This window comes from Tauraco erythrolophus, chromosome 4, assembly GCF_009769465.1.
Source record: "Tauraco erythrolophus isolate bTauEry1 chromosome 4, bTauEry1.pri, whole genome shotgun sequence".
Taxonomy (NCBI): Eukaryota; Metazoa; Chordata; class Aves; order Musophagiformes; family Musophagidae; genus Tauraco; species Tauraco erythrolophus.
In genome coordinates, this window is record NC_141468.1 from 54,317,323 (window position 1) to 54,344,384 (window position 27,062).

The window sequence follows — 27,062 nt, forward strand, 5'->3', positions numbered from 1 at the left end:
TGGTGTCAGCCGCAACAAACCTACCGCAAAGAGCACGATTTACTGTTTAACATGCGGCTGACTCCAGCTTCCCTCACCGGTTTCCACGCAGTGGCTCCGTGCTGGGCCGCGACCCGCCCCCACGCCGAGACGAGCCCGTCCCCGCCAGAGGCCCCAGCCGGGGGCACAGCGACGTGTCGAACCCCCGGCCCCGCCGCGGCCCGGAGCCGTGGGCCCCCTCAGACACCCGGGCTGGGGCGGGGGCTCGGGCGGGCGCCCCGGCAAGGCGCGGCGAGCCCCGCCCGGCCGCAGGGCGGGCGCTCCCCGGGTCCCGTTGCGGCGCCGGGCGCTGCCTCTCGGCCCGACCGGCGGGAACGGCGCGCGCGCCCGGCCTCCGCTTCGCCCCTTCCGGGCCACCGTAGTTGCCGGGGACGCGAGGAGAAAGGCGCGCGGGGGCTGTTGGGACGGGCTGTGAAGTTGGACGCGGCGCGGAGAGTCGGCCCGTGGGGGACGGCGCGCGGGAGGGCGGCGCTCATTGGCCGGGAGTGCGCGCGGACCTCGTAGAGAACTGGGAGCAGGAGCGCCTCAGCCAATCGGGGCGGCCGGCGCCGAGTGCCGGGCCCGATCCCTGCAGAGGTTCCGGGCCTGGACGGGACGGGAGGGGAAGGGGCTCGGCCCGGTGCCGGCCCTGCCAGGTGGGCAGCGGTGGCGGCGTGGGGGGGGGGGGGGAAGATGAGCGTCCCGACGCGCCGCGAGGAGAGCTCGTAACGCGGAGGCGGCCTGCGGCGGGACCGCGCCCTGGCGGGAGCAGGGCCGGGGCCGGGCGGTGGCGATGCCAGTGAGCGCGGGTTCGCAGAGCGGCTCGTCCCGCGGCCTCCGGGGCTGGAGATGCGGAGCGGCGAGAGAAGCCTCGTGTGAGGCGGGAGGAGGAGGCGAGGGGAGGAGCAGCGCCATGGGCTGATGCCGTGGGCAACGGCCGAGAGAAGGCGGTTGTAGTCCTTGAGTTTCCTGGCTTATTTTCGTCAGCAGATGTCTCAGACATTCTCAGCAGCCGGAATTGGTGGCCTAAAGCTACGTAGAAACGTCCCGGAAACTTTTGGTCAAAGGGTGGTTATGCTTTCAGGTGAATGAAAGGCTTAAGCCTTTTGAGTCGTTGTTTGTTGCTAGTTTAAAATTACCCGGCGTAAAAAGCTGCGACTAAACTCTGCAGACCTGGAATCGGTTTTAAGTCTTGCAACAGTGTCGGTCGAAACAAATGGCAGCACGTTGTGCTTGTTCTTTGGTTTTGTTTCTTAATGTTGTGTAAGCTGCGTTGAAAAGTGATTCATCGTAACAGTATTCTACTGTTAGAGGTTTAGTTTAAAGGTTTCTCAGTCGTCTCCTGTAGGATGGTGAGATGAACGCTGGAGTCAGTCCTTTAGGTCCAAACTTCCAGCCTTCTGCAACAGTCCGGTTGATTCGAGCTTGTGTATCTCCATCTACTGGCGGGAAGTGATCCCTTGAAATAGTCGCGGCTTCGTGTTAGTGGCTGTAAACTCGGTGGGGATATGAGCGCCGCTTTAGTCCCTTGATACCATAGAGGGGATGGCTTTTCCTTTGTGAAAGGAAAGCATACATTTTCTGCAAGAATTTAAGTAACGAAAGTGTGGAGTGTCTACTGGCTTCAGTGGTACTAATTGTGTAATTCTCTAAATAAATATCCCTGTTATCAAGTAAGCAGTATTAAAAGACACAGATAAAATTATTCTTACTTGTGAAGTGCCCTATTGTGTGTTTTTACTTTTTATATGTATATTTTCGGTTTTGTTTTTGCAAAAACAGGTGCAGCCATGCAAGAAAGCATACATTTTGCTTCATCAGGAGATGACATTAAAATATGGGATTCTTCATCTCTAACTGCGGTGGAGCAGTTCAACCCACACACACCCTCACATCCAGTCAGCTCGCTATGTTGGTCCAGCAATAGTATCCTTTACCGTTTCAGCTATAGTTTTGTGGGTGTTCTGCAAAATTTCAGTGAAACTTTTTATTAAAATATCTGTAAATCACAGGCCAGATGCAGTTTTGAAGTCTTATATAAAAAGATTAGTATGTATTGTGAAGAAAATTTGGTGATTCTCTGTGTTGAAGTGATTTACAAAATAAACTCATGCTGGGAAATGCTTCTGAAGAGGTTTCTCTTCCTTTAGGTTGCTAACACTTTTAATGATTATGATATGCTTGAATTGCCTCCTGACTGTAAAGCATACTAATTTCTTCTTCAATAGTTGAGTACAATATTCACTTTCAAAGCAGTGCTTAATTTACTGACAAGGCTGAACAAAGCAATAGCTAGTGTAGTAAAGTTCTATAGGTAGCATAGAAAGGAAAACTGAAAGATTTTTTGTTGTTTGTTTTTCATTGAACATCTTCTCATTGATTCTGATAGTCCCTGATAGAGCACACTTGCCTCTTACTCTCTAGGCACTGTTTTCCTTTGTGCTGTTTGTAGCACGCACAATGGAAGCACAAACGCATTGGATGTGTAGGAAGACATCCATGGTGGTTTATGCATGAAAATGGATCTGGCCCATTTAGACATTTCACTTCTGTCTTGAAAGCCTATTATAGGATAATGATATGAGGTGCCAGGTTTTAGGTGAATATATGAGAAATTTCATTAAAACAGTGGACTGTGAGGAGAACAGCTTGTATGGCTGTCACGGGAAAAGGTGACGATGTCTGATCTTGGTGTAGAAGAAGGACAGGATGCTGGCACATAACAGTTAAGTCCTGCAAGTTCTGAATGTGTCTGTCCTCTAAGCCTGCAAATAAGTGGATGTTTGAGAAAAAAGTTAAAACAATCAGAGCACAAAGGAATGTTTTAGCTATGGAGCTGGCAAAGAAATCAAAGCATAGATATAATATTTTTTTTAGTATATATGTACTCATGTATGTTGTTTAATAAACTTTAGCTATAGACAGTCTGTCTTGTCATGCTTTCTTGTACTTGGTCTCCTCTTCATCCCCTAAAACTGAAACAATGAAGTATCTTACTCTATATGCTTTTGAATGTTTGTTTGTTTTGGGTAAAGCATTGGTTTTTGTTCTGCATAATTCTGTAAGCTAAGATGTTGCCTTAAAATAATGAAAGAAATAGCAAGCACTAATATGCCTACCAGTTCTTTGGTGTTAAATCTAGGCAATTAATCTGTATTCTTAAATATGCAAATATAAAATCAAATCACCATGGATATTGGCCTGAACACATTCAGGACACAGATCTAAATGATTACTCGATTAGTTTGGTGGGGGTGCAGAGGCAATTTCCTTGCTCTGTAGTTCTATATTGAAGGCTTTTCTTACTACTTTGAGCTACTTGGTGTCATAAAGGTTCTTTTTGGGTTTTTGTTTTTCTTCCCTCAGTACACAGGGAAACAAATTAGGAAACATTCATTGTACTCCAGAAACAATATGGTGAAGTAGCTTTAATGTTTGTCACGAACAGGACTGTTCTTTAAATCCACAGACTACTAACAGCAACAGACATTCCCTTGAACTCTAGTGATTAAATGGGGCTCTTACTTGGGGGTGGTGGAGAAGCAAAACTGTAGACTGGGTAAGCTGCCTTAGTGGTAAAGAGCTCTTAAATAATATCTGCCAGCTATTTCTCCTTGCTGAAAGAAATTGCTCTGCCTTATATTGGGAAGTAAGGGCTGTAGTTAATGCAAGAGCTTCTTAATGAAAGCTTGGAAAATAGCCTTATGTTTCTATTTCTAGGTCCCTTCAAGGTGCACTACTTCAGACTGTTTAACCAATCTGTCTTCTGTTCAGTAAGGGGAACTTACTGTTGCTTTTATTAATCACCAGTGTAATACAATTATGGTCCGTAACTTGTGAGTAAGATAAATACCTGGCCACTGCTTCTGCTGCTGGTGATAAAATAGTTGTTTCAAGCTGTAAAAGCAAACCTGTTCCACTCTTTGAAATAGCTGAAGGAGTAAGTATGACTAATACTGTTCCCTGTTTTTTTTTCCCTGCTCCAACTCCTGTACTGTATCACATCTGTTCTGCATATTGGGATCAATTTAATTTTAGTATTGTTACAGTTATGACACGTATGCAAAAACATTTCCTTCTGTAAAGTTAAATACATACAAAAAGTGGGGGGAATAGTGCTTCTAAGATAGTTCTACTAGTAAGAAAATAGAAATGCAGTTATACTAGCATCTGATGCTGATAGCTTTCCGCTAGGGAAATTTGCCTGCTGAGCCTCAGTGTGACAGGCTGAGGCAGTCAGGGGTTCAAACTTGACCTAGTGTGTAGGCGATGGAACAGAGCTCAAGTTTGAACTTCATTTTCCAACTTGAATGGTCAGTATTCTGCGTGCCTGTGACTTGCACATTGAAAAACATGAGCGTCTGGATAAAGGTTGTTCTTGGAGCGTACATGCGCTAGCTTCTGGAAATACGTGGAATAGGAGAATATCTGTTCTGGTCCGGGTTCTTTTTTACCCTGTGAAATGGAAGTGTGGCACTATAAACTCTTCAGAAAGCTGGAATTAGTTTTAGAAGAGTCTCTTGACAGTGTTACTTGAATGACTTGTTAGTGTTCTAAACCATTCTAATTATTCTCCTTGGATAGCTATTGTAATGCTAATTTGGACTGGAAATTTTCTGAAAAGGTGTTCAAACTGGGCTTTTAGGTTGCTGAAGCAAAGCTTTCAAAGCTGGAGTGTTTGTCTTGGAGATTTACTAAATCTGATCTATAACTAATGCAATCACTTCCAATTTTACCATGTCAATAATTAGATGGACTTGTTTGGTTTTTTTAAATTCAAATCTCAGGAACTTAAAAGTGAATTTTCAACATGATAGAACTGAATAATAATTTGGCCTTGATGTAGGTCTGTCCTTAAGATTGACTTTTTTTTCAAAAGCTGGTACATCAGTGATTATTTTAAAAAGAATTACTTTATGGAATTATGAGGTTTGCTGCTATAATATTCCTTGTAATGTTTAGGGAATGTGAAGTACATGACTTAGAAAACTTTTTGATTTTCTTTTAAGTAGTTTTTTTCTAAACTTAGCGTTTTCTTTTTAAAACTCAGTATCTGAATAGAAATCTATGATTGTACTTTAGAGAGCTATAATTTAAAGAAAAAATGCATATTGAAGGAAAAGGTGCTAAAAAAATTGAAAAGGGGATGGGGAAAATGTGAGCATTTAAGTTTTATTAATTATTTAAATTTTCAAGTATATTAAACATGTCCAAACTGAACTGGATTTTAAATGCCTTTTGATGGAAAATGACTGTAGTGTAGCAGTAGTTCCATCAGCCAGTGGGAGTATTTGTGTTAATGAAGATGAAAACACATGTCAATATCCTTTTAAGTAGATTTGAATGAATCCCTTAATTATCTTTAACGTACTTTTTTTTTTTTCCCCCCTTCTCCATCAGGCAAAACAGACGTGTGTGAGCTTGAATTCTAGTTCTTCGTATATTGTGAGTGGAGGCCTTGATAACACAGTTAATATCTGGGACCTGAAATCCAGAAAGGTTTACCGTAGCCTTAAGGTAAGTTTGACTGAGGAAGAACTGTAGCTTTCATGACTCACAAAAACTCATGGTTTTGCTACCAACTGTAAAAAAAAAAAAGAAAAAAGAAGCCAAAACCAAACCAACCCAAAAACCCCCTCTTTCTCTAAGTCATGTATCTGTAGAATCAAGTTCACAGATAGGAGCTAGCATACATGTGTCTTGTTCAAGTTTGTTCTTTATGTGCTCTAAATAGCAAATTTAATTCACAAGCATACTTGATGCCTTCAGACTACAATTCTATAATAATGTTTGTTTAAATTTTCAAAATAGGCTTCTTGTTTTGAGAATTTGTATTGGTATTCTGTGATGGTATTTTTGCCAAGGGCAGCATTTCAGATAATTGTTGTTTCTGATATATCAAACAAGAAAATACTTCGTATTTGTAGAGTACTGTGGTGGAAATAATGTTATGCAAAACTGGGACACGGTTGTCTTCTAACTGATCCAATATGAATTCTCTAAAGCCTTCTTACAATGCACAAAACTTAGGATGGTCTAGCGTATTTCCATGATGCCTTCAGCAGATGATTTGTCCTAGTTTAGGACCAGAACTTTAGCTTTGATTTTTTTTTTTTTTTTTTTTCCCCTCCTTGTACTTTTACACTTTGAAACAAAATTACTAAGTAGCTAATACAATGCTTGAAATATCTTTTTCTCCTTTTTGGGCTAGTGGTATCATAGAATGGCATAGGCTGGAAGGGACCTCAGAGATCATCTAATCCAACTTCCCTGTCATGGGCAGGGACGCCTCCCAGCTAGATCAGGCTACTCAAGGCTCTGTCCAACCTGGCCTTGAACACGTCCAGGGAGGGGGCATCCACAACTTCTCTGGGCAATTTATTCCAAAGTCTTACCACCCTCGTACTGAAGAATTTCTTCCTAAGATCTAATCTAAATCTGTTCTCCTTCAACTTAAACCCATTTCCCCTTGTCCTGTCAGTGGACACTCTTGTAAAAAGTCCCTCCCCAGCCTTCCTGTAGGTTCCCTTCAGGTATTGGAAGGCAGCTATTAGGTCCCCCCAAAGTCCTCTCTTCTCAAGGCTGAACAATCCCAGCTCCCGCAACCTGTCCTCGTAGCAGAGGTGCTTCAGCCCCTGGATCATCTTTGTGGCCCTCCTCTGAACGCGCTCCAACAAATCTATGTCTCTCTTACGGTGGGGACACCAGAACTGATTCGAGGTGGGGTCTCACAAGAGCAGAGTAAAGGGGAAGAATCACCTCTCTTGACCTGCTGACCACGCTTCTCTTGATACATCCCAGGATGCGGTTGGCCTTCTGGGCCGCATGAGCGCACTGCCAGCTCATGTTGAGCTTCTCATCTATAAACACCCCCAAATCCTTCTCTTCAGGGCTACTCTCAACCCACTCTGTGCCCAGTTTGTATAGTACTTGATTGTCTTCCTCTGTATATTCAGTAAACACAATACCATTGTTGCAAATGACTATACTGCAAAGCTATTTGATAAATATATGTGTTTAATACTGAAAGTGACAGAAGGGGAAGTTGACAATAGTACATCAGATTAACAGAGTGTATTCTAATATCAGTGGTTTCTGTAAGACTTTACTCTTAAAATAACTTTCATGACACCTGGAGTAGATACCTCTATGGTTGCCTTGTTAAAATATTGTATATAATTACAGCATTGTCTTTAACAATTTATTAAAACAATCTTCTGACAGTGGTGAAAAGAGAGTGGTTGATCTTCTGTATGTTCTGCTGCTGTTTTCTAGGATCTTCCGTGATAATTCTTAAATAATCTTTTTAAATGTTACAGGGGGTCAGAAAAAAACATCAAGCTGAAGTTCTGCAAAAGCACAGACTAGGAAGGAGTATGGTTATCCTGAATGTCTTTAAACCTCTCCCTCTAATCTCCCTCCCTCACAGGATCATAAAGATGAAGTGACATGTATCACATATAATTGGAATGATTGCTACGTTGCTTCTGGATCTTTGAGTGGTGAAATTATCCTACACAGTGTTACCACCAATTTATCAAGTACTCCCTTTGGTTATGGCAGCCGTCAGGTAGGCTATCTGTTATTAAGTTCCTTTCAGGTATGAAGCTTTAATTCACAGTGTTTAGAAAATGAAAGTACGTATCAAGAGCTTTTAAGTTTTGTTAATCTATTTCCTTGTAATTTTTAAGAGTGTGCTTATGGACAGGACAAAACAGACCATTGTGTGTATTCTAGTCTTAAATAATAGATAATACTAAAATGCAAATTTCTCAAATATCTTTACTTACGTACTGGTTACAGCAAACTTTACTTTGTAGACTCTGGCTCCTCAAGAACAAACTCGTACACATCTTATAACTAAACAAAAAATGGTTGGCTTCAGAAACTAAAGCAGGATTTCAATGCACTAGTCAATGTACGTTGTTACAAAGAAAAATGGCCGTGTAGCCTGGGTTCTGACTTCCCCAGAGTAATCAGATTTACAACTGAACAGAGCCATCTGTACAGTAGGGGTGAATATAAGCCTGCATTTGGAAATAATGAATTCATTTAATCTGGAGGTTAAAATTGCACAGCTGCTCAAAGAGAAAAGCAATGAGATTTTTGTATTACCTACTTAGGTGTTTAGATAAGATTTTGGATAACTGGTTTGAAGGAAAACTGTTCAAAAGACAAATACAAAGCCTGTAAACTACTTAAGGGCCTTGGTGGGGTTTTCCACTGCAATTCCTTTTTGCAAACTCGAAGGGTACTGGAGAATTAGCGGGGATCATTAGGGGAATTCCCTTGATATAAGGGCATTTACAGTAGTAAATGAGCTGTGTTGTTCCATCAGAGGTTCCAGTGTGCCTTCTTAGTGTGAATGTTGTCTTAGGCACAGCCAAGTGTTTGTGTTCTAGGCATTCTTTTATTTTTTACTGAGTCATTTTTATAGAGGTAGGAGCTGCCTAGGGGATACAGAACCATTACTTTGGTCCTAAACCTGACCTTTAATGTCGCGGGGGATACTGAAGTTGTGACTGACTCGTTTTCTGTTACTGCAACAGCTTTTTCAGTCCTAGATTGCAGATAAGAGTGTGAAGTTAAATTTTTCTCCTGCCTAGCATGAGCAATATAACTTGATGAAGAATCTCTTATGGCTTTATGGCATCACGGGAATTGTAGTATACTTTTTGTTGAGAAATCTCAGTTAAATTCAAACTGTCTCTGCTCTTACGTGCTGCAGTGTCTTTGATCCATCGCCAGTCTCATATTTATATTGAAGCAAAATTGTACTTCATATTTGGTTCGATCTTAAAAATCCATCTATGTAGTCAGCTCATTTTTCTCATTTGATCGTTATGATCCTATGAAAAATGTGAAGGTGAGGCAGGAGCTACAGGGAAATCCATGGCTGGATTACACAGCCAAGGTGAATATCCAGAGTGGGAACTATGCTGCTAGTTAATTGGAAAATGAAGAAATTCTTATGTGGATGTTTTGCATCAACCTGTTTGATATATTCAACTCTTTTCACCGAAAAGTGCTAAGTAAGTGAGGCAGTGAATAGCTGTTTTGGCAGATGAAATCAGGAGGCCTACTGCAAAGCTGAGTGACCTTTAAGATGGATAAGGATACTTGAAGTGTTAAATCAAAGTAATTGCAAGCACAGAGCTACTACTTTCTAAAGGGCCTGTAACATTTTCTAAAGGGGGCAGTTATTTGATTGCAGCCTTAATTTAAAATGGAATCGAGCTATAATTGTGTAATGGGATGACTACTTGGATGTCCTTGTTTATCAGCTTGTTTTATGTGTGCAAAAATACCTTTATTTTTGGTCTTAGTTCATACTCGTAGAGAATTGCAGGATTAATTGTGCAATGAAGCAAATATCTGAAGAGTTGTGTAATTCTGTTAAATTAAAAAAGCTTTTACTTGATTTATAGTTTAGGGGCCCAGTTTTCTAAGAGTAAGTTTGAATAGATAGACAGTGTGTTGTCTTGCTTGATCCTGGCACTAGCTGTTTGGCTTAGTAAGGGTCACCACTCCCTAGTAACTTTTTTTACGATTGAGGAACGTGAGGTCAAACTAACCTTATAAAATTTAGCTTCTCAGTGTTCGATTCGGCATGATGGAATGTGGTTTCCTTGCCAGTTAATTTCTGATATTGTATAGACTACGAGTAGTAGAGTAGCCCAAGGCTGCAGTGCTTTCTGTGACTTTAAACAATTTTCTTTTCGTATGAGTATTGGCCTATATTCTATTAAATGATTTTGATTTAGAAACACCTTTGTGCCTTATTATAGTTGAGTTCTTGCACAGAGTTGTTTGCAGATCCCATAATTTGTCTTTGCTGTTGGTATTCATTTAGACTACCAGATTCTTATCTGCTTGCCGTTGTGAGGATGAATTAAGGTTTGTTTTGAAACATAATGTTTGTTCAAGTCTTCACTGCCTGATGCTATTCTCCTAGCAACAGGATTTAGTTTAGTTGTTTGAACAGCTGGCTGATCTGTAAAGAAGTGTGATGAGTTCTGGTCACTCCATATAGTGAAATAACTTTAAAAGCTGAAGACTTTGCACAACTATCTTTACATCCGCTTTCTTGCTTAGAAGGCTCACTAAGGTATAAAGGAGATCAAGAAACTATATTATCTTTAAATAAGGTAATCAATGATGCTAGGCTAATTTTGGTTTAGTTTTGGGCTTTTCGCTTGTTTCCTAAATGTAACTAGCCCTTCTCAGCTATGGACCAACCGTTTTCTAAAGTGCACTGTTCCTCATTTGGCTGCCTTACTGTGAAGCTTAAAGATAAAATGTACTTTTACTTTCTATGGCAAATCTACTCCCAGTCACAGCTAAGGCAAAAAGATGTATATAGCTTTTTGTATGACACTGACTGGTAAAATGTTCCAAAGAGGACTTAAATTGTCTTTTGTGGGTTCAGTACCTTGTGCTAAATGTGTTTCTGGTAATTCTGTGGGGACAGAATTTCCGGAAATCATCAGGAGGGGTACTTACTAAGATGTAGTTTCAAAACTTGCTTCATGTCGTCTGCTTTTTTTTTTTTCTTAACAGTTTTGACAGGTTAGTTCCAAAACATGACTCTTTCCAAATAGCTGCATCATTCCTAATAATCTTGAAATTATTTTAGTATTACTAACTAAAATAATTAGAAAACGTGCCCCCTTCCTACTTCTATTCAGACATTTGAGTTTCAGCCAGTGAACAGCTATGCTGACTTAAAGTAAATCAAGTATCTTAAAATATTCCCCTAGATTCAATTCAGATGAGGTACTTAGGCATGCCTAGTCAGACTTTGTCCCTTTGAAACATATCCCACAGCTTTGCCATTTGGCTCTGTGGATGAAATTGTAATCTGTAAACATTCTTAGGCTCCTTTTCAGAAAAGCACCAATGTTTAACTTGTCTCCCACATCCTTAACTAATATTTTCTTGTAACTAGTAAACCTTGCAGTTAAACCATATAAACCCTGTGGGTTGCATGCCCTTTTTAGGCTCACGATTCCTATTGCTGGCAGTACAAAGGTCAAGGAACTGTACAGTGGTGGTTTTCAGCTAGGCTGAGTGGGAGGCCCTGGTGTTCAAAATCCAAGTAACAGAACTCTTGTTTCTAAACCATAACTCAGGAAAAGAGAGAGGAGATGACAAATGAAGTTCAGCTTCTTCAGGAAAAACTTTTCTAGGAGTGTATGGAAGTTCTGTGTGACTTTATCATGCCATCCAAAAATCAACATTTTTTTTTTTAAAGACCGTTCGGTGAAGATGGTGACTACGTATTAATTTCTTGTCCCTAAGATAAACAAAGGCATTAGAAAGTATAAGTAGTAAGATAAAGAAACATGTATTGAAATAAGAAATAGATGATAAAATCTGATCTAGAATAGTATATGTGACAGCTCAAAAATGTTTACAGAATTAGGGTTGGCAGAGGTACAGAGGGATTAGAAGTAGGGAAGAAGTCTAGTAAAGAGAAAAGAAAGCAACTAAAGAAAATAGATTGAAGAAAATAAAAAAAAACTGCATATGCTTTTATATTGTGTTAAACAAAAACGTTAAATTCAGTGACATAAAAGGTAATGTTTGTGAGCACACAGCTGATCATGATGATTTTTTATTTTAGCGTCTCTTTTGGCAATAAATGTAGTCAGAGGGAGAAGGTTGGAAAAGTAGCTTGAGAATTGCAACAAAAGGAATACTGTAAAGGAGATAAGTTTTGGTTTTAACTAATTGAAAGAGACTTATGCCTAGCATTAGATTATCCTGGATCTGTCTCTTATGGTGAGTGGAGAGGGGTCCCTTTTACCTTTTTTAGAACTTTAGTATCAAACACTTTCATAACATACGATGTAGGACTAAATAGCTCGAATGTCTGATCAAGTGTCATAGTTCCTCTATTCCTGTGCAAGGAGTCCTGTTTCCTTGCAGCACTGGGTCACAAAAAAGATATTTTTCTGTGTATTTTTGTCAACTTTCATAGTTTCTGTATGTGTGTTTTTAACTTCACTCCAGTGAACACTGGATAGCATGATGTTTTTTTTTGTTTTGTTAAAAAAATCCATGTAGTGTTGAGTCTATTTTAAAGACAGAATGCTACTTCATGAAGCCTATTATCATTATATAGTACAGTTTTTAATTTGCTTTGATTATGGATGGTGTCAAAAATAAGGAAAATGTAGCTAAGACTTATTGTAAGTGATGTAGTTTGACCACCTGCATCTTAATACTTATGCTTTCCCATATGAGGCTTGGTTGTCTGCTGTTTCTAACTGTGCTAAGCTTAAAGCTGTATTTTTTCACCCAGATGCTTCTCAGATAAAGTATTTTTTTAAGAAATCCTCAAATTAAGTGACTCACTTCTGGAAGGAGAAATGTTTTGGTTTTTTCTTGTCAAGCAGCCTTTCAGAAATGAGATTCTTTTGTGCCTCCAGCTGTCTGGGCAGGAGTTTGAAACTTGGACACGTAGTGTACTGTCAGGGATGCCAGTATGATGCATTTGACTGTCTCATAAAAGTCTGCACAAATTTAAGGACCTCTCTTCCTTGAGTCTGATCTAGCAAGTGCGTTGTTGCAAGTGAAGTTTGTTGCTAACCTAATTCAGTGAAAGTGAGGAGTGAATAGGGGCATCCTCACGCCTGCTTCATCGGCAACCTGAAATTAAACTGTTAAGCTGCTCTGAGGAAACACTGTGACTTCAGTGAGAAGTGAGGAGCAGAGGTAATATGGGGAAGCTCTGTATAAGAAAGAAACTGGAGAATTTGCCTTGGGCCCATGAGATTAGAAGGAAAAATGAGAAAAGGAAATGGGAGACTTGGCAAGATAGCAAGAGAAGTTTGAGGAGAGCTAGGAGACAGTAGTCTTGGTGGGCAGGAGGACAGAGGAGGGAGAAAATGGAACATGAGCAGATGCTAGGGCAGTAAGGAAAGGTGAATTGAGAGAACTGTGAAGGACAGGCATGTTTCCCATGTAGATCACGTACGTAATTGAAGCTGTTATTCCTGAGTCTCTCAATATTTCCTTTTTTTTTCATGTAAATAAAAGTGCTGATAAAAATGTCCCCATCATGTCCAGTAGAGGACCATATTAATTATAAACAGTCATCTTCTGTCTTATTTGAATATGCAATCGAGGGTGCCACTTCTTTGTGGAGCAGTTAGACTTCCAGTGAGATGCACAATACAAGTGCTAGAAATTATATTGGAGGCATATGAACCAACACATATGTGCATTAAAATGAAGTTAGGGAGAAATAGGATAAAATCCAGTACAGTGCATTGTGGTGTGGTCTATACTAGAATAATGTAATAGCTTTTTGAGAGCGTTTTGAGACAAATGTAATGGCTCTTGTCTGTCTGGACACAAGTAAAGCGCTTGATTCAGTGCCTTGTCAGAAAAGACTAGAGAGGGTGAAGGTTAGAAAAGAATTGAGGATGGGTAAGAAATTGGCCGTAGGAAAAGAGGCAGTAGACAATACTGAAAGAAAATACTTGTTTGGGTTATCGGTAGCTAATCTTGTTTAATGTTTTCAGTAATGGCTGTGGTACGAGAAGTAGAGCTATGATGAGACACAGTTGGAAGGTACTGCCTATAAGAGAGAGGATTTTGTCAGCATCCAAAAGTGATTTAAGTAATAGACACGGGAACAACTACGACAGTATAGAAATCAAGGTACCAGACTTAGGTCACAGCTGAGGCTTTTCTTATTAGACTAGGATTTTAAAAATTCCCAGGGGAAAGAAGGACTTGGGCTTCTTGATCACAAAATGGCAATGAGCAACCAAAACAGACTGGATCACAGAAAAGAAAAGGCAATCTAGGATATGTCAGGATTAATACAGTGCAAAATGCAGGAAGTGTTACTGCCTTTGCAAAGGCAGTATCAAATGTTTTGAGGATTGCATAAGATTTGGATTGTCCATATTCAAGAAATGTTCAAACAGGAACAGTTGCAGAGAGACTGTGATGATACTGAAAAACCAGTCTTAGGAGATTGAGTTTTGCTTACTGTTTATAGCAAAATAAAGCCTGGAAGAAGATGAGGTGGCTGTTTAAAACAGGGAAAAGCAGAACTGGGAGCTAGGAAACAATTTAAGTGTGAGGGCATTATTGTCACATGAGTGAATTGGTGCAAATGGGTCATAAATAAAATTAATCTGGAAGTCGAGTATTGTAATTTAGTATTAGAGCGGTGAGGTTCTGAAACATCCGCTGAAGCAACATGGTGGAAACAAAATACCTGCTTCTGAAAGGCAAGTTAAGTTCCTGTATTACATGGTTCTGTGATAGCAAGGCTACATGTGGTAAACCAGGCATATTAGCCTCCTTTGTGGCCCTAACTCACAGGGTGAAGTCTTTTCTGCTGCAGGACCTTCATACTTACATAACTCTGGAGTCTGTGTATCTTACCATCTTACCAAATTTACTTGTATCCAAGTACTTAAAATCAGTGGAGGGGAATTAAGTTTAATGTTCTTGGTAGGAGACCGATCAGTGAAATCTGTTAATTACTTTAATTTTAGATGTGGTGTGAGGTTTGTTGGTTGGTGTGTTTTATTTTGTTTTGGTTTTTAGTGTGTATGGTGGCATGCTACTTGCTGAAAAATCGAGAAACTTTTCCAGAAAAGTTTTCTTTTTTTTTTGCTCATCAGCTCATATGGTACCCCATACTGGTACAAAAAAAAAGTCTGCCCCCCTGACAGCAAAAATGGCTTTGTAATGTGAAATGAATAATTTTTTTACTTTTTATTTTTTAGAGTGGCCAGCCTTTGTAAACTACTTTAATATAATGTAACATCTGTATTCCTAATGTGCTTATGTGTTTAGAAAATAATTTAGTATGGTGTTTAATAGTCGTATTACAGTTCATTTTTTATGTCTGTTTTACAGCCTATTCGACACTTGAAATATTCATCCTTTAAGAAATCCTTGCTGGGCAGTGTTTCTGACAGTGGAAATGTAACTCTGTGGGATGTAAATAGCCAGAACCCATATCATAATTTTGAAAATACTCATAAAGCACCAGCTTCAGAAATCTGCTTTTCTCCAGTCAATAAGCTGCTGCTTGTAACTGTAGGTTTGGATAAAAGAATTATTCTCTATGACACTTCAAGTAAAAAGTGAGTATATTAAAGACCTTTTGATTTTAGAAGTATCTTTGTTTGTTCTTCATAAACTGAAAAAGCATGCCTAACTATGAGATGAAATATTTAATTCAGACCACATTCAGAATGGTTTAAGTGGCTGGCATATTGTGACTGGGGAACCTGTCCGATAGTCCATTTTGCTTTTTTATTTAAAAAAGAAACAAAAAAACCCAAACAAACAATTAAAAAAACCTCAAGGCATTTGGGAACTAATTGAGGTGCTACATGTGAGTGAGTGCCTGTTTATGGGCTTTTGTTGTTTATACTTTTATCAACAAGCAGTTAGCTTCTGTGAGGGGCAGTACAGCCTGTGAGGACGTTCAGCCACTTGAGCTGCCCTTGTCAGCTTTTCTAACTGGAGATACACAACATAACTGTGGTGCACAGAGTTGCTGAGATAGTGAGCCTTAAATATGAGAGAATATTGGTTGAAAAATCGGGAAGTGTTTGGCATAGGTGATGGAACTGTGTAGTAAGAGGTAGGATGGCAAGTGGTTTTACGGGACTTCGGTTCTAGTGTGAGTTTTGCTTTCACTCCAGCTGAATAAAAGCGGGGATCTGGCTCTACTTTGGAGGGGTGTAGTAGAAGGATGCAAACTAGGACCCAAAACTCCTCCTAGAGTTGTGGGAAGGTTAGAGTTGATAGGCTTGGGGAGCTAGAGGATGTATGTAGTATGATTGCTGCTGGAAATGATGATACTAGTGAATAATTTAGGTGTCAGAACTGCTGTTATGAAGGCAGTTTGATACTGTCCTGGTGAAGTCTTTCGGAGCATATGCAGTCTTTAATTTCTTAAGTGTGAACACAGTATACTGGAGTCTGTGAGAGTTCAAAGACCACCTGGATGACGCTCTAAGTCATATGGTTTAGTTTTTAGGTATTCCTGCGAGGAACAGAGTCAGACTTGATGATCTTTATGGGTCCCTTCCAACTTGAGGTATTCTGTGATTCTATAAGCCTAATCCTCTGTTACATAAGATATTTCACTGAATTTGCTTGGCACTGGAGAAGTGGAACTACTGACTTGTAGCAAAATTATGAGACCTTTTATGTTTTGGGTTTTTTTTTTAAGGTACTCTGTTTTGAAAAGTCTAACTTTTGAACTCTAGAAGTTTCTTTATCCTGTCCTTTCTCCTGTTTGAAGATTACTGACAACAATAGTAGCTGATTTTCCTCTGACAACGGTGGACTTCATGCCTGATGGTACTACTTTGACTATAGGATGTTCCCGGGGAAAAATCTGCCAGTATGACTTAAGACAACTGACATCACCAGTGAAAACAGTTATGGCTCACAAAGGCTGTGTGAAATGCATACGTCTTCAGTTCAGTAGCACTTTTTCCAAGGTAAAAAAACTTTCCCTTGTATTGCTCAATATGCAGATTAATGAAGGCAAAGCATAAGTGGAAGTTCTACAGAAATGTTAGCATTCAATTTCTAAGCATTATAGATGCCAGCAAAAGTGGTTCACACCAATAAAGAAATTCTAAACTGCTCAGTCTTAAGTGCCATTTCAGGGAGTTTTAGTGTGGCATTCCCTTCACCCCTCACCTCAGTATAGAAAGGAATGAAACTTTAGTCTTAAATTTCCTGGTGTGAATACGTTGCCATTGCAGATCAGTTTGTGGCACCTTAGATTCATTTGTAGGCAGTAGCAGAAAGGTCTGTAATGACCCTTTGACTTAGAGGGAAGACACACAGCTGTCGGTCTTGAGGTATTTTGCGTGGTCTTATATATGGTCTTTTGCAGGCACATATAAACAGTGGAGAAGTTGATCAAATTGTAGAGAAGGCTTAAGAGGTTCTTCCAAGACTTAATTAGGCTCTACTCTATCCAGAAACCCCACGTGTCCATTCAGTGGAGAAGGAGAGAACCTCTGAAGTGGGTTCTTTACCACTCTGAGACTTTCCTCTTTTCACAGCACGCTTGCTGCTAGTGGTTGACAATTTCTTTACAGTTTGGAGTCTCTAATAATGTAACCTCTTATTTTTCCTGTGCCTAAGCCTTGGATCAAAATTGGCTCATGCGAGGTCACTCCATTGTAACCTCAAGTTCTGTTGCTATTCTTTTGCAGGTCCACACAATATTAATATAATAATACAGATGTTTCCCATGTTCTTTGAAGATATGTTAAGATACGTGTGGGGTTTTTTTAATATTTGTAAAAGCGTATCTCCTAGGTAACCTTTGCGCCTTGAACTGAATTTTTAAAGTATTTTGAAACAGAAAGAATATTGGCATATATTTTTACTTTTAGCTGAAGGAATAATAACTTCTCTTAATTTGTTCTTTTTTTTTCTTCAGTCTAACCTTACAGGTTCTTCAAATAAGCCTGTATCCAAAAGAGTAGAAGTCAAAGCTGGTAGTAATCTTGGAGGAATTCAAAATATTGGCATCAAAAACATTGCCTCTCAAGCATCAGCAACAGTTTCACCCCATCTGACATTGCCAAATGAGAGTAAGGGAGGAGAGGTTCTTCAGGAGAAAACAGGTAGTGTCTTCTTCCTGCTTTTATAATCATATTTGGCATAATGTAGAAGATGGAAGGAATATTTCATGCCTCGACCATTACAGTATAAAAATTTCACTGAGGGAAGAGCATTTGAAAGAACTGTGTGTACATGTATGCACATCTGCACCTTCTTCTCCCTCTCCTACTCTGTTAGATGTACTGTGAGACTGTGGGAAGTGAATTGGGTCCTACTATAAGCTTTAGACACATGTAGTCTAAAATTCTGGACTTGAAGTAAAAGTATGTGTTTAAACTTCAAAGGAGAGAGCTCTATGGTGATACTGTGGGGCTACCTCTTGCATTCTGACTTCCTGTAGATTATCCTTATGTACATAATGTCTCTTCAGACACAGTGTCTGTATGGGATGCAGAGCTAATGGTTTGCAATTCTATTAATAAATAGGAGCAACAAACCTCATCTTAAAATAAACAACTAAAAAAACTAGTGCAAAAACCCAAGTGAGAACTGAACTGTATTTTTGCGTGAGGCATGATTCCAATATCACATGGTGGGAAAGATGTTAAATATAGTTGCAAGTGTGATTACTTGTATAACTGTACTTGCTATTTATGCTTCTGAAATTAACAAGTTCTTTATAAGAATTCTGAGCATTATTATAAAATTCTGCGGCTGTGTGAAAGGTACTCTTGAAATTTTATTTAAGAGTTCTGAAAATATGGTCAAATCACTAATACTGTTAGTTTGATTCTTGAAAAAAATCCTCAAGTCATTTTAATGCAACAGCACTTTTTTTTCCCCTCCCTTTTTAAATAGGAGAAATACATTTAGAAACAGTAATTAGGCAATAAGCCACCACAGTCCACAGAGACGTGTATTAATGACCTCCCTTGGGTATGCAGTGAAGTACAGGGTGAAGTAGAATGCTTCCTATGTATGCAAGAAGTGTTGCTAATCAACATTATTGAATGATGTGGAAAATTTTATTTCCATTAAAATATAAGATTTATTATCTTTATTTGAAGAAGGGCTGTTACCCCTTAAATAGGACCACGCATAATAAATAAATGTTTTAAGAAAATGAAGGCCTACCAAGTAAAACAAATATTTTTCATTAAACTGAATGTTCACTTTAGAAGTAAAGACCTCTGTATGCTTCAGAAGATACGATCCTTAATCTTAAAAATGGGAATGGATGAGAGACAACTGCGTTTGTTCTGTGGGAGCTCTTCTAGACCTTGATTATGGGGTTTAACTTCAGACAAATAAGGGGCATTCAGTGAAGTGATCTGATAGCATATTTATAACAAAAAAACATCTGCTCATGCAGCTTATAAATGAACTGGGACTTTTTGTCACAGGTATTCTGAAGTACAAAAGTATAAATGAAGTCAGAGTGTGATGACGAGTTTGGATGTCCTTTGAGCTGGCTTCAAGCCAGCTTCCCTTGAGCTTCTATTTAACAGCCATCCTCTGGTTTAGGTACTCACCACATTTAGATTACTGGGAATGGGTAAAAGCATACAGAAGACGTTTTGCCCTATTTTACGTCATGCTTCTTCCATGTAGATCCTCTGTAGGTTCTGGCACAGGTTGATACAGCACTTCTAGTTTGACTCAGTATGCTGAGTATTTACTTAACTAGTAAGTGCAATCCTATGTATGTGTCACACCTGACGCATCTGAAGGAGCGGAAAACAAGCTATATTAATACATTTAAAAGTGAAATCTTAAACCTGACTCAGGTTCCAGTTTATGTAAATACTTGGACATGGTTAATTGTAGCCATCCGCACAGTCACATTTGGATCACTTGAACAAGTAATCCCACATAGAGAAGTAGTTACAGATTTTATGAACAGTGATTTGTTGTTTTTTTTTTTCTTTTAATTAAAGCAGGTACTAAGTAAAGCTTTTTTATGTATAGGTGATTTATTTATAGATTTATTTATGTATTGCACAGCACTAATGGTCTCTGCATAGAGCTAAACTTATACAAGCAAATTCTAGGCACTTTAGAGTTAGGGTTCAGTGAGGGCAGAATAGCAGCTTACTTATCGTCCTGATTTGGTTTTCAAACATACTAAATTGTGAAAGTTATTTAGGTAGTTATCTTGTCCATGTATTCTTCATCCAAGAACTGTACTTTGAATAATTATGGGGTTTTTTTTTTAGACTTAAGATGTGCTTCCATTCTGCAGACAACTATCCCTGCTACCATGTGTACAAAAGCAAACTTTTACCCCCTTTCCCCTTGATTGGGTCAGGGATGGGGCTTGAGGGTGAAGTAGGGAAGGGTCTAGGAACAGGTTTCATTTGTCTCCAACTGTAACCCTGCTCTGCAAACCTAATATTAGAAATAAGCAGAGAATACCCTAACCAGATAAGCTTTAAAATAGATGTTTCATAGAATTACTCTTAAAATGCTTAATGGCTGGAGAGAAGCAGATTTCTCTTCTTGCAGAATAAATTTAAATTTTGATCATCTGAATGTAATCACACCTTCTTAAGGGAAGATGCATTCAGTAGTTTTCATTTCACCTGATACACCATAAATTTGCTGCATCCATCAGGTAGATTTATCTGGAAATGAGTGCATTCTCGAGTTTGACAGCTCTCTTTTTTAAAAAGATGAAAAGAATCGAACTGTGTTTTATTTTTGTTAATAAGTATCTTAACCTTTATTTTTATTCACTTGCAATTACAGCCCAAATGAGGAAGTTAAAGTTGACCCTCTAACTGGAATCTGTAGAAGGTTCTAAAGTACTTGCTAGACTTACCTGGCATCATGGTTGCTGTGAGATTATTTAGGGATAATGTATGTTATTTTTGGAAAATATCAATTACTAATTGAACGTTATTGTCCTTTTAAGGCTTTCCCCATAGTTGCAGCTTGGATGTGATTCCATCTAAAGAAACAGATCATGGGAAAAGCGCTGATTTACGTAATTTTGACAATTTGAGCCGAAGTAGTTTAGGAGATATGTTTTCTCCAGTCAGAGATGGTAAGTTGCAAATACTGAAATTTGTGAAGCATCACTCATCTGCATATAGCATGACATTTTGACATTTGTGTGTTACCAACCGCTGCACCTACTTGGTATTTTAATTTGCTTTTGATTATGAACTTGATGCAATTATATGCATATTGATGTAGGTTTCATTTAATAACCACTTAATTTGTCTGTGTTCTGGTACTTTGTAGATACTATTGCAAATAAACTGGATGAAGATCCTCAAGGAAAAGGAGATGGTAAACATACTTTCAGTATATTTTTCTTTATCAGTGGTAGGCCTTTGGAGGCCTATGCTAGTTCCTACGTGCTAATTTTGTCGTACCATTGAAAATAAACAAATGATGAAAGCAGACACTGAAACAAATCAACTTTTCTGGAAATTATCTAATGCGTTGAGGTGCTAAGGCACAACATGGTAATAGGAAATCAAGAGTATGGTCCTAAAGTGATTTGGTTTTTCCTTTATGCAATTTATAGTGATATATAGAGGCTTTTAATGCTTTGTTACTTTCATAAGGACAGTGACAGCCCAAGTTGGAATTACAGATTTAGTTTTTGTGGGGTTCATTTTTGGGTGATTGTTTGTTTATTTGTTTTGTGTGGGTGTGCAGGCGTTTTGATTGTGGGCTTGATTTGGTGTGTGTGTTTGTTTTTTGACCTGTGTGTTTCACCCTTCCCTTTTCATTTTAGGTCTGGATGTTCAGTCCTACCTTTTGGGTTTGGATTTTCTCCCACAGGTCACCACTGCCTTACAAGCAAAAAGAAACCCAGTGGGCAGTAGTGCACATGGGATAAGGTCCAGTCCATTACATGCACTTGTGGGATCTCCAATTAAAGAAGAAGAACATTCAGAAACTGATAATAAGAAAATAAATCTTGGAAAACAAGAATCTAAAGAAGTCTTAAAGCAGGTATACTATAATAATTCTTGTTATGAGCAGTCTTTTTAGAATCTTGACAGAATACTACTTGAGGGAAAAATCCTTAATGATGTCCCATCTAATCTGTTTTGCAACTCTGTTCACACTATTGACATAAATGTGTAAAACGCTGTGCAGTTTAAGTGTGTTGGCCTTCAGCAATGCAAGAAAAATGTATGTTTCTCTTAAATAAGCTCAAGTTACAAAAGTTCACATTAAACAAAACTGGGCTAGCCTGAGGAATATTTTGATTTTTATAGAAAATCAAGAATGATCATTAGTTCATTTAAGTTGGTTGCACCAGTATGTCTGTTTGTCATTTATTAGGTCAATTCCTCCCTCTTCTTTTCCCTATTCTCCATCTCCCTCTTGTACCTTCTTGAGATATTTTTGATATGCTTCTGCAGAGACCCTAGCTTCTTTTGTATTGCTTTTGAGATGTCTGAATTTGCTAGGAATGATGTTTACAACTTTGACACAAAATGTTTGTTGTGAAAATTAAGAGGCCCCTTTTGCGCTCCTTTCTGTGCGTGTGCACTTGAGGCAACTTTGAATGTTTTAGCAATCAGTTTTTAAGATGTTTTGCTAGGAAATGAAAAGCATATATTCATGAGTAGATTCCTAAACCCAACAATATTTGAAAGTGCATTCCTGAAAACTTAGTCTTCAAGTGCAATTAGATAATAGTTGTAGAGTTCATCTGCTTTTTTAAATTGTTATTATTTTTATTTTTATTGACAGCTTTCAAAGTCGAGCTCATCAAGCACAGAGTCTGTAACTTTAAGTCCTCCGCCATCATCCACTGCTGTAAAGGCTCCTGATACAAATGAGAGACTAATGAAAAACATTGAGGCCCATCCTGCATATGACCTACCAGTAAATGGTACTACCTCAACAAGTAAGTTGATCACTTTGGCCCAGTTTTAGGCGTGGTTGATTGTGAACTGATGTGAAACCTGATAAAATGGCCTTAGCGGTAAAACAGAACATCCGATCTTGATTCTTCTGTAAATCCAGTTAGCCTTCCTAGAACATCTCTAGCTGCCTCTGAAAAGGCTCATTCTAAATCTAATTTATTTTTTTTACTAAGTAATATTTGAGGTAAAATATTGACAAGCCTTAAGACAAATAAAAAGCTCTTGTACTCCATTACACTGTTGTTTATTTTTAAAAAAACTTTATTTATTTATTTTTTTTTTTAATTGTAAAGGTCCAAAGATAACATCACCTGTAACTGCTGGAGTTGCAAGTTCATTGTCAGAAAAAATAGTAGAAACCATTGGGAGTAGCAGACCAAACGCACCTCTGACATCAATCCAAATTAACTTCATTCAGAATATGATACAAGAAACAATGGATGACTTCAGGTACCGGTATTCATGCAGAATGTTTTAGTTTCCAATGACGTGTTTTCTTAGTAAGATGTTTTAGCATCTGCTTTAACAAATTTCTACTTGCATTAGAAAATTACACTATTAATAGCCTTAATCTTGGAAATCTAGGTCTGAAACTTTATTTTTAATAGCTCTGATGACTAATTGGACTGATGTCTCTGAAGACTGTTAATACATAGCTTTGCTAACATGTTTTCAGAATGAGTGAATACTTCTCAGATGGTAAATTTATCTGCACAACAAGGTCCTTACTGCTCTCATGAAGCCTTGTGCTGATTTCTTTCCATCCCTGCTCATCCCCTGTCTCAGCAGGAGAAATTTCTTTTAAAGTTGACATTGTGGAGAGCTTGATCTAGACAGTTGATTTGTATTGGCTTTGATTGTTGCTAGCTTGGCGTGTATAAGGTAAAATACTGTGTGTATTTCTACTGGTGAAGCTTTGCATTAAAATAATGTCTGTGCTGTAAATGATGGTTGGTGTCAGATTATTTTGTGTTTGTGGATACCTAACAAACATTCCACTTGTTGTGAAAGAAGTCAGTCAAATTAGCATGGCTTTAGAGTGGAGTTTGAAGGAGATGGAGCAATTGAGAGAGTTGTATCTAGAGGATCGCTTCCCAATTCATGTTGAAGATGAAGTAGGTGGACTGAGATGGTGGAGGGGAGAAGGATTGCCATTCGGGGGAAGTATTGCTATCTTGATGACAAAAAGCAATGCAAAGCTAGCTTAGTAGGTCCTTGTGCTATGGGCTGTTCTGTATCTGCCAACAGAAAAATACATTGAATGTTATTAAATGTCTTTAAATAAGAATATAGTATAGTAAAACTCCCTTGGGATTTTTTGGTGATAATCACACATCTGATTAAAAACAGTAACTCTCATATGACTTAAAATGCAGTCTATGGATTGCAGATGTTTTTTCTTTAAAGTCTGTGTTCAGGTGTCCCAGTGTTGGAAGGTATTAGTCTTGTACTTCCAGTATCTGAGATCTGGAGCCTCAGAGATTGTGTTTCTCTTCTGACCTACGCTTCCTGAAGTAGCTTTAAGGCTCTGCTGGCCTTTTTCCTGGTTATAAATTGTTGATCTGTTCAAAGTGAATGTAACATTGTTTGTACTGAGGTCAGTGAGAGAGAAGGGAGCCATTGCAAGCTTCTCATTTATACAAATACCTTTCACCCTCTGGAATCTGAGGAAAGGATTTTTATTGCTCTTGCCTGAAATCCATTCCTTTTCAAGTAATGGGGAAAAAACAAGGACCTTAGAAGAGGATTAGGAGGAATACATTACTCATTTGGCTCCACAAAGCTGCTTGTTTTTTGAACTTCCTGTCTTTGGGAGGTAACCTACATCTTTGGGTTTCTAAGCTGCCAGCTGTCATCTATGCTTGATATACACAAAGAAAATTGTTTGCCTCCAGTAGGAGTTCTGAAGCACAATAACCCTTGGAAATAGAAAGCGAAGAATATATTTCGTTCTCCTTTCCTAAAACATATAGCAAACCCAAAGGGAGTAAAATCTGTGTATCTACTTGAGAAACGCCTTACTTAGGCTGTTGGTACCCATAGCACGGTATTCGATCTCGGACAATTGCACTGTGATACTCCATTCAGGAAGAACTTATGAGCTTGCCTCCTTTTTTGTGAGCTGTTCTCCTTGTTCTTCCTCAGCATCTGGAACACTGTATTAGTGTAGTGTTCATTGGGTATTTCCAAGCTTGGTTCTTGTGACAAATGTCTGTCAAGTCATGGACAATGCTGCTATTACTTCTTATGTAGATTAACCTGGAGCATTCTGTGGGCTTGAGGATAATGTATCATTTATCACAGTTGATGTTTTGGGCCCTCTTACAAGAGTGCTGAAAGCAATGTACTGAGAAGCTGTATCTTCAGTTACAGATAAATATCTTCTCTGTGGTACTTGTGATCGAGGGATGGAAAATCAGCTTTGAATGGTAAAAATGAGAGAAGTTTACAGCTTGCAAATGGCAATCTTGATATAGCCACATATATATTTATATTTCTCAACAGAAAAGATCATTTTTGTACACTGAAAAAATGGTACTTATGAAAGTCAATGTAATAAAAAAGGTATTCCAGAAAATAAGTGGTAGAGGAGTACGTTACATGGCTTAAGTGTTTTTAGACTCATGTTTCACAATGTCATGAAGGTGAGGAGGTGTGGAGTTCTGGGTGCTGAGAATTGGAGAGAATTGCTGCTTCCTAGATAAAACTAAGCATTGTCCTTTTGCAATTCTTCCCCTAGAGAAGCATGCCATCGAGATATTGTGAATTTGCAAGTGGAGATGATCAAGCAGTTCCATATGCAGTTGGTATGTACAAAGAGCATGATGGGAAATATATTCAGTTTTCATTTTTAGTAATACCAAGGCATGCCACCTTCTTCTCTTGAAACTGAAAATCAGTTTTGCTTATTAAGAGCAAGAAAGGGAGGACTGACTGTGAAGGAGGGGGAAACTATGAACTGGAATCTGTTAAAATGCTTGATAAATAAAGGGAACATCTGCATTGGCCACGTATAATGAATTCCATATTTCAAGAGTTACAGAAAGACAACAGGGAAACGTATTCAACTGTCCTTTGGAAAGGACCAAGACCTGGGGTAAGGAGGTAGATGGAATTCAAATAGAAAGCTTTACTTATAGGTACTGCATGCATACTGAACTGTGTTCTGTGTTCTTTAACTTCACCTTTTTATGAATCTTTGTTCTTTTGATCTGCATTAAAAAGACCTTGTCTCGGTACTGAACATTTTAATGGAACCTGCATTAGTAGATTCTCATCCTGAAGAAGTGCAAAATATCCTTTGATAAAATATTCGCTAATGTATTAATGATCAAAATACTGTATGTCAGCATAAAAAACTAATCTTACTTTTCTTATCAAAAGTTTTTAAAAACAGTATTATCTAGGTTATTTTAATTTTCAAAAGGGATATGAAAATAGACAGGATAAAACTGGAATAATTAACTTCATAGCTACTGATTGGGACTTTTTTCTTTTCTCTAGAATGAAATGCACGCTTTACTTGAAAGATATTCTGTAAATGAAAGCTTAGTAGCTGAAATTGAGAGACTACGAGAGGAAAACAAAAGACTGAGAACTCACTTCTGAGAGATTTACTCTGCTAATTTTATTAGCATGAACTCGCTACAGGCGGTGGTTGCTTATGACAGATCATCCATCATGACTGAAGTATTGTATGAAGACCTGCTATTATTTCAAACATGAGTCTTTTCTAAATAAATGGTGTGAGATACTATATGTAATTATAAAATTTGTAACAGATAAATGCTGTATAAAGAATGTTTGCATACTCATGCTAACCACCTTGAAATGCATCCTTCTAACAGAAAAACTAAAAGGGTAAGTACATAATCAGAGTTTTAGCAATATGTGAAGTGCCTTTTTATAAACAAAATCAAACCAGGACGGATGCCTTTTTCTGTAAGAATTTTTTGATATACCTACTTTTTTATCTGCTTCGTTATTTTACTGCTGTCAGAAACAATCACTAGTTTGCCTTTCAGACACTTCTCTGGGAAAAAAGGGAGAGAGAAAGCTCATCTTCTGCATGATTTGGAGATTTGTTTATAAGGAGCTGAAAAGTACAGTATTCAGTTAACTTTATTCAACTGACAACTCTTCTATCCTGAGTAAAACTAGAGCTTGAAAGTGTTCCTAGATTCGGTGCCATGATCTTTCTTACTATATTTGTAAGTCTGAAATTTGTGCTTGTCTGCTGTGAACTTTGTTGTTGCAAATGCTACTTCGGCTGCATAATGAGATTTTTGTTACAACTTCAACTACGAAACTAGAATTCTTTTCATTGACATGTATTTGAATGTCATATTGTCATAGCTTGTCCCATTTGAGTGCAACTTTACACTTCAAAATGCAACTATGCTCAGCTGTTAATAACATAGCCTTGTGTAAATGCAGTCTTTCAGTCTTTGACTCAAGCATCTTTTGCAGCCCCTGCCCCTTCTTTCTTATTTGTAGTGGATAACACTTAATATTGAGCAGTTGTGTTGTAGTTTTGAATCTTGTTGGTTTAGCATTATTGTAGCTTTTTGG

The 27,062-nt window shown here is 38.5% G+C and overlaps 1 protein-coding gene across 1 annotated transcript; it reads left to right on the forward strand.

The window, feature by feature from the left end:
* Positions 1 to 647: 647 nt before the first annotated feature.
* Positions 648 to 27,062, forward strand: NEDD1 (NEDD1 gamma-tubulin ring complex targeting factor). Its single transcript, XM_086610047.1, has 15 exons — positions 648 to 674; positions 1,801 to 1,944; positions 3,864 to 3,958; positions 5,419 to 5,535; positions 7,448 to 7,588; positions 14,908 to 15,137; positions 16,310 to 16,511; positions 17,471 to 17,657; positions 20,510 to 20,641; positions 20,842 to 20,889; positions 21,344 to 21,564; positions 22,315 to 22,471; positions 22,784 to 22,940; positions 25,231 to 25,297; positions 25,995 to 27,062. The coding sequence occupies exons 2-15, from the start codon at positions 1,809 to 1,811 to the stop codon at positions 26,097 to 26,099; spliced, it is 1,995 nt and encodes a 664-aa protein (XP_086466173.1). The 5' UTR covers positions 648 to 674; positions 1,801 to 1,808; the 3' UTR covers positions 26,100 to 27,062.

What these genes read in the sequence shown, in the direction of transcription:
- NEDD1 (XM_086610047.1), top strand. Translation starts at nt 1,809, where the DNA reads ATGCAAGAAAGCATACATTTTGCTTCATCAGGAGATGACATTAAAATA. An exon ending in AGGTTTACCGTAGCCTTAAG is followed by an intron (nt 5,536 to 7,447) that starts GTAAGTTTGACT and finishes CCTCCCTCACAG; the next exon opens with GATCATAAAGATGAAGTGAC. An exon ending in GGTTCTTCAGGAGAAAACAG is followed by an intron (nt 17,658 to 20,509) that starts GTAGTGTCTTCT and finishes TGTCCTTTTAAG; the next exon opens with GCTTTCCCCATAGTTGCAGC.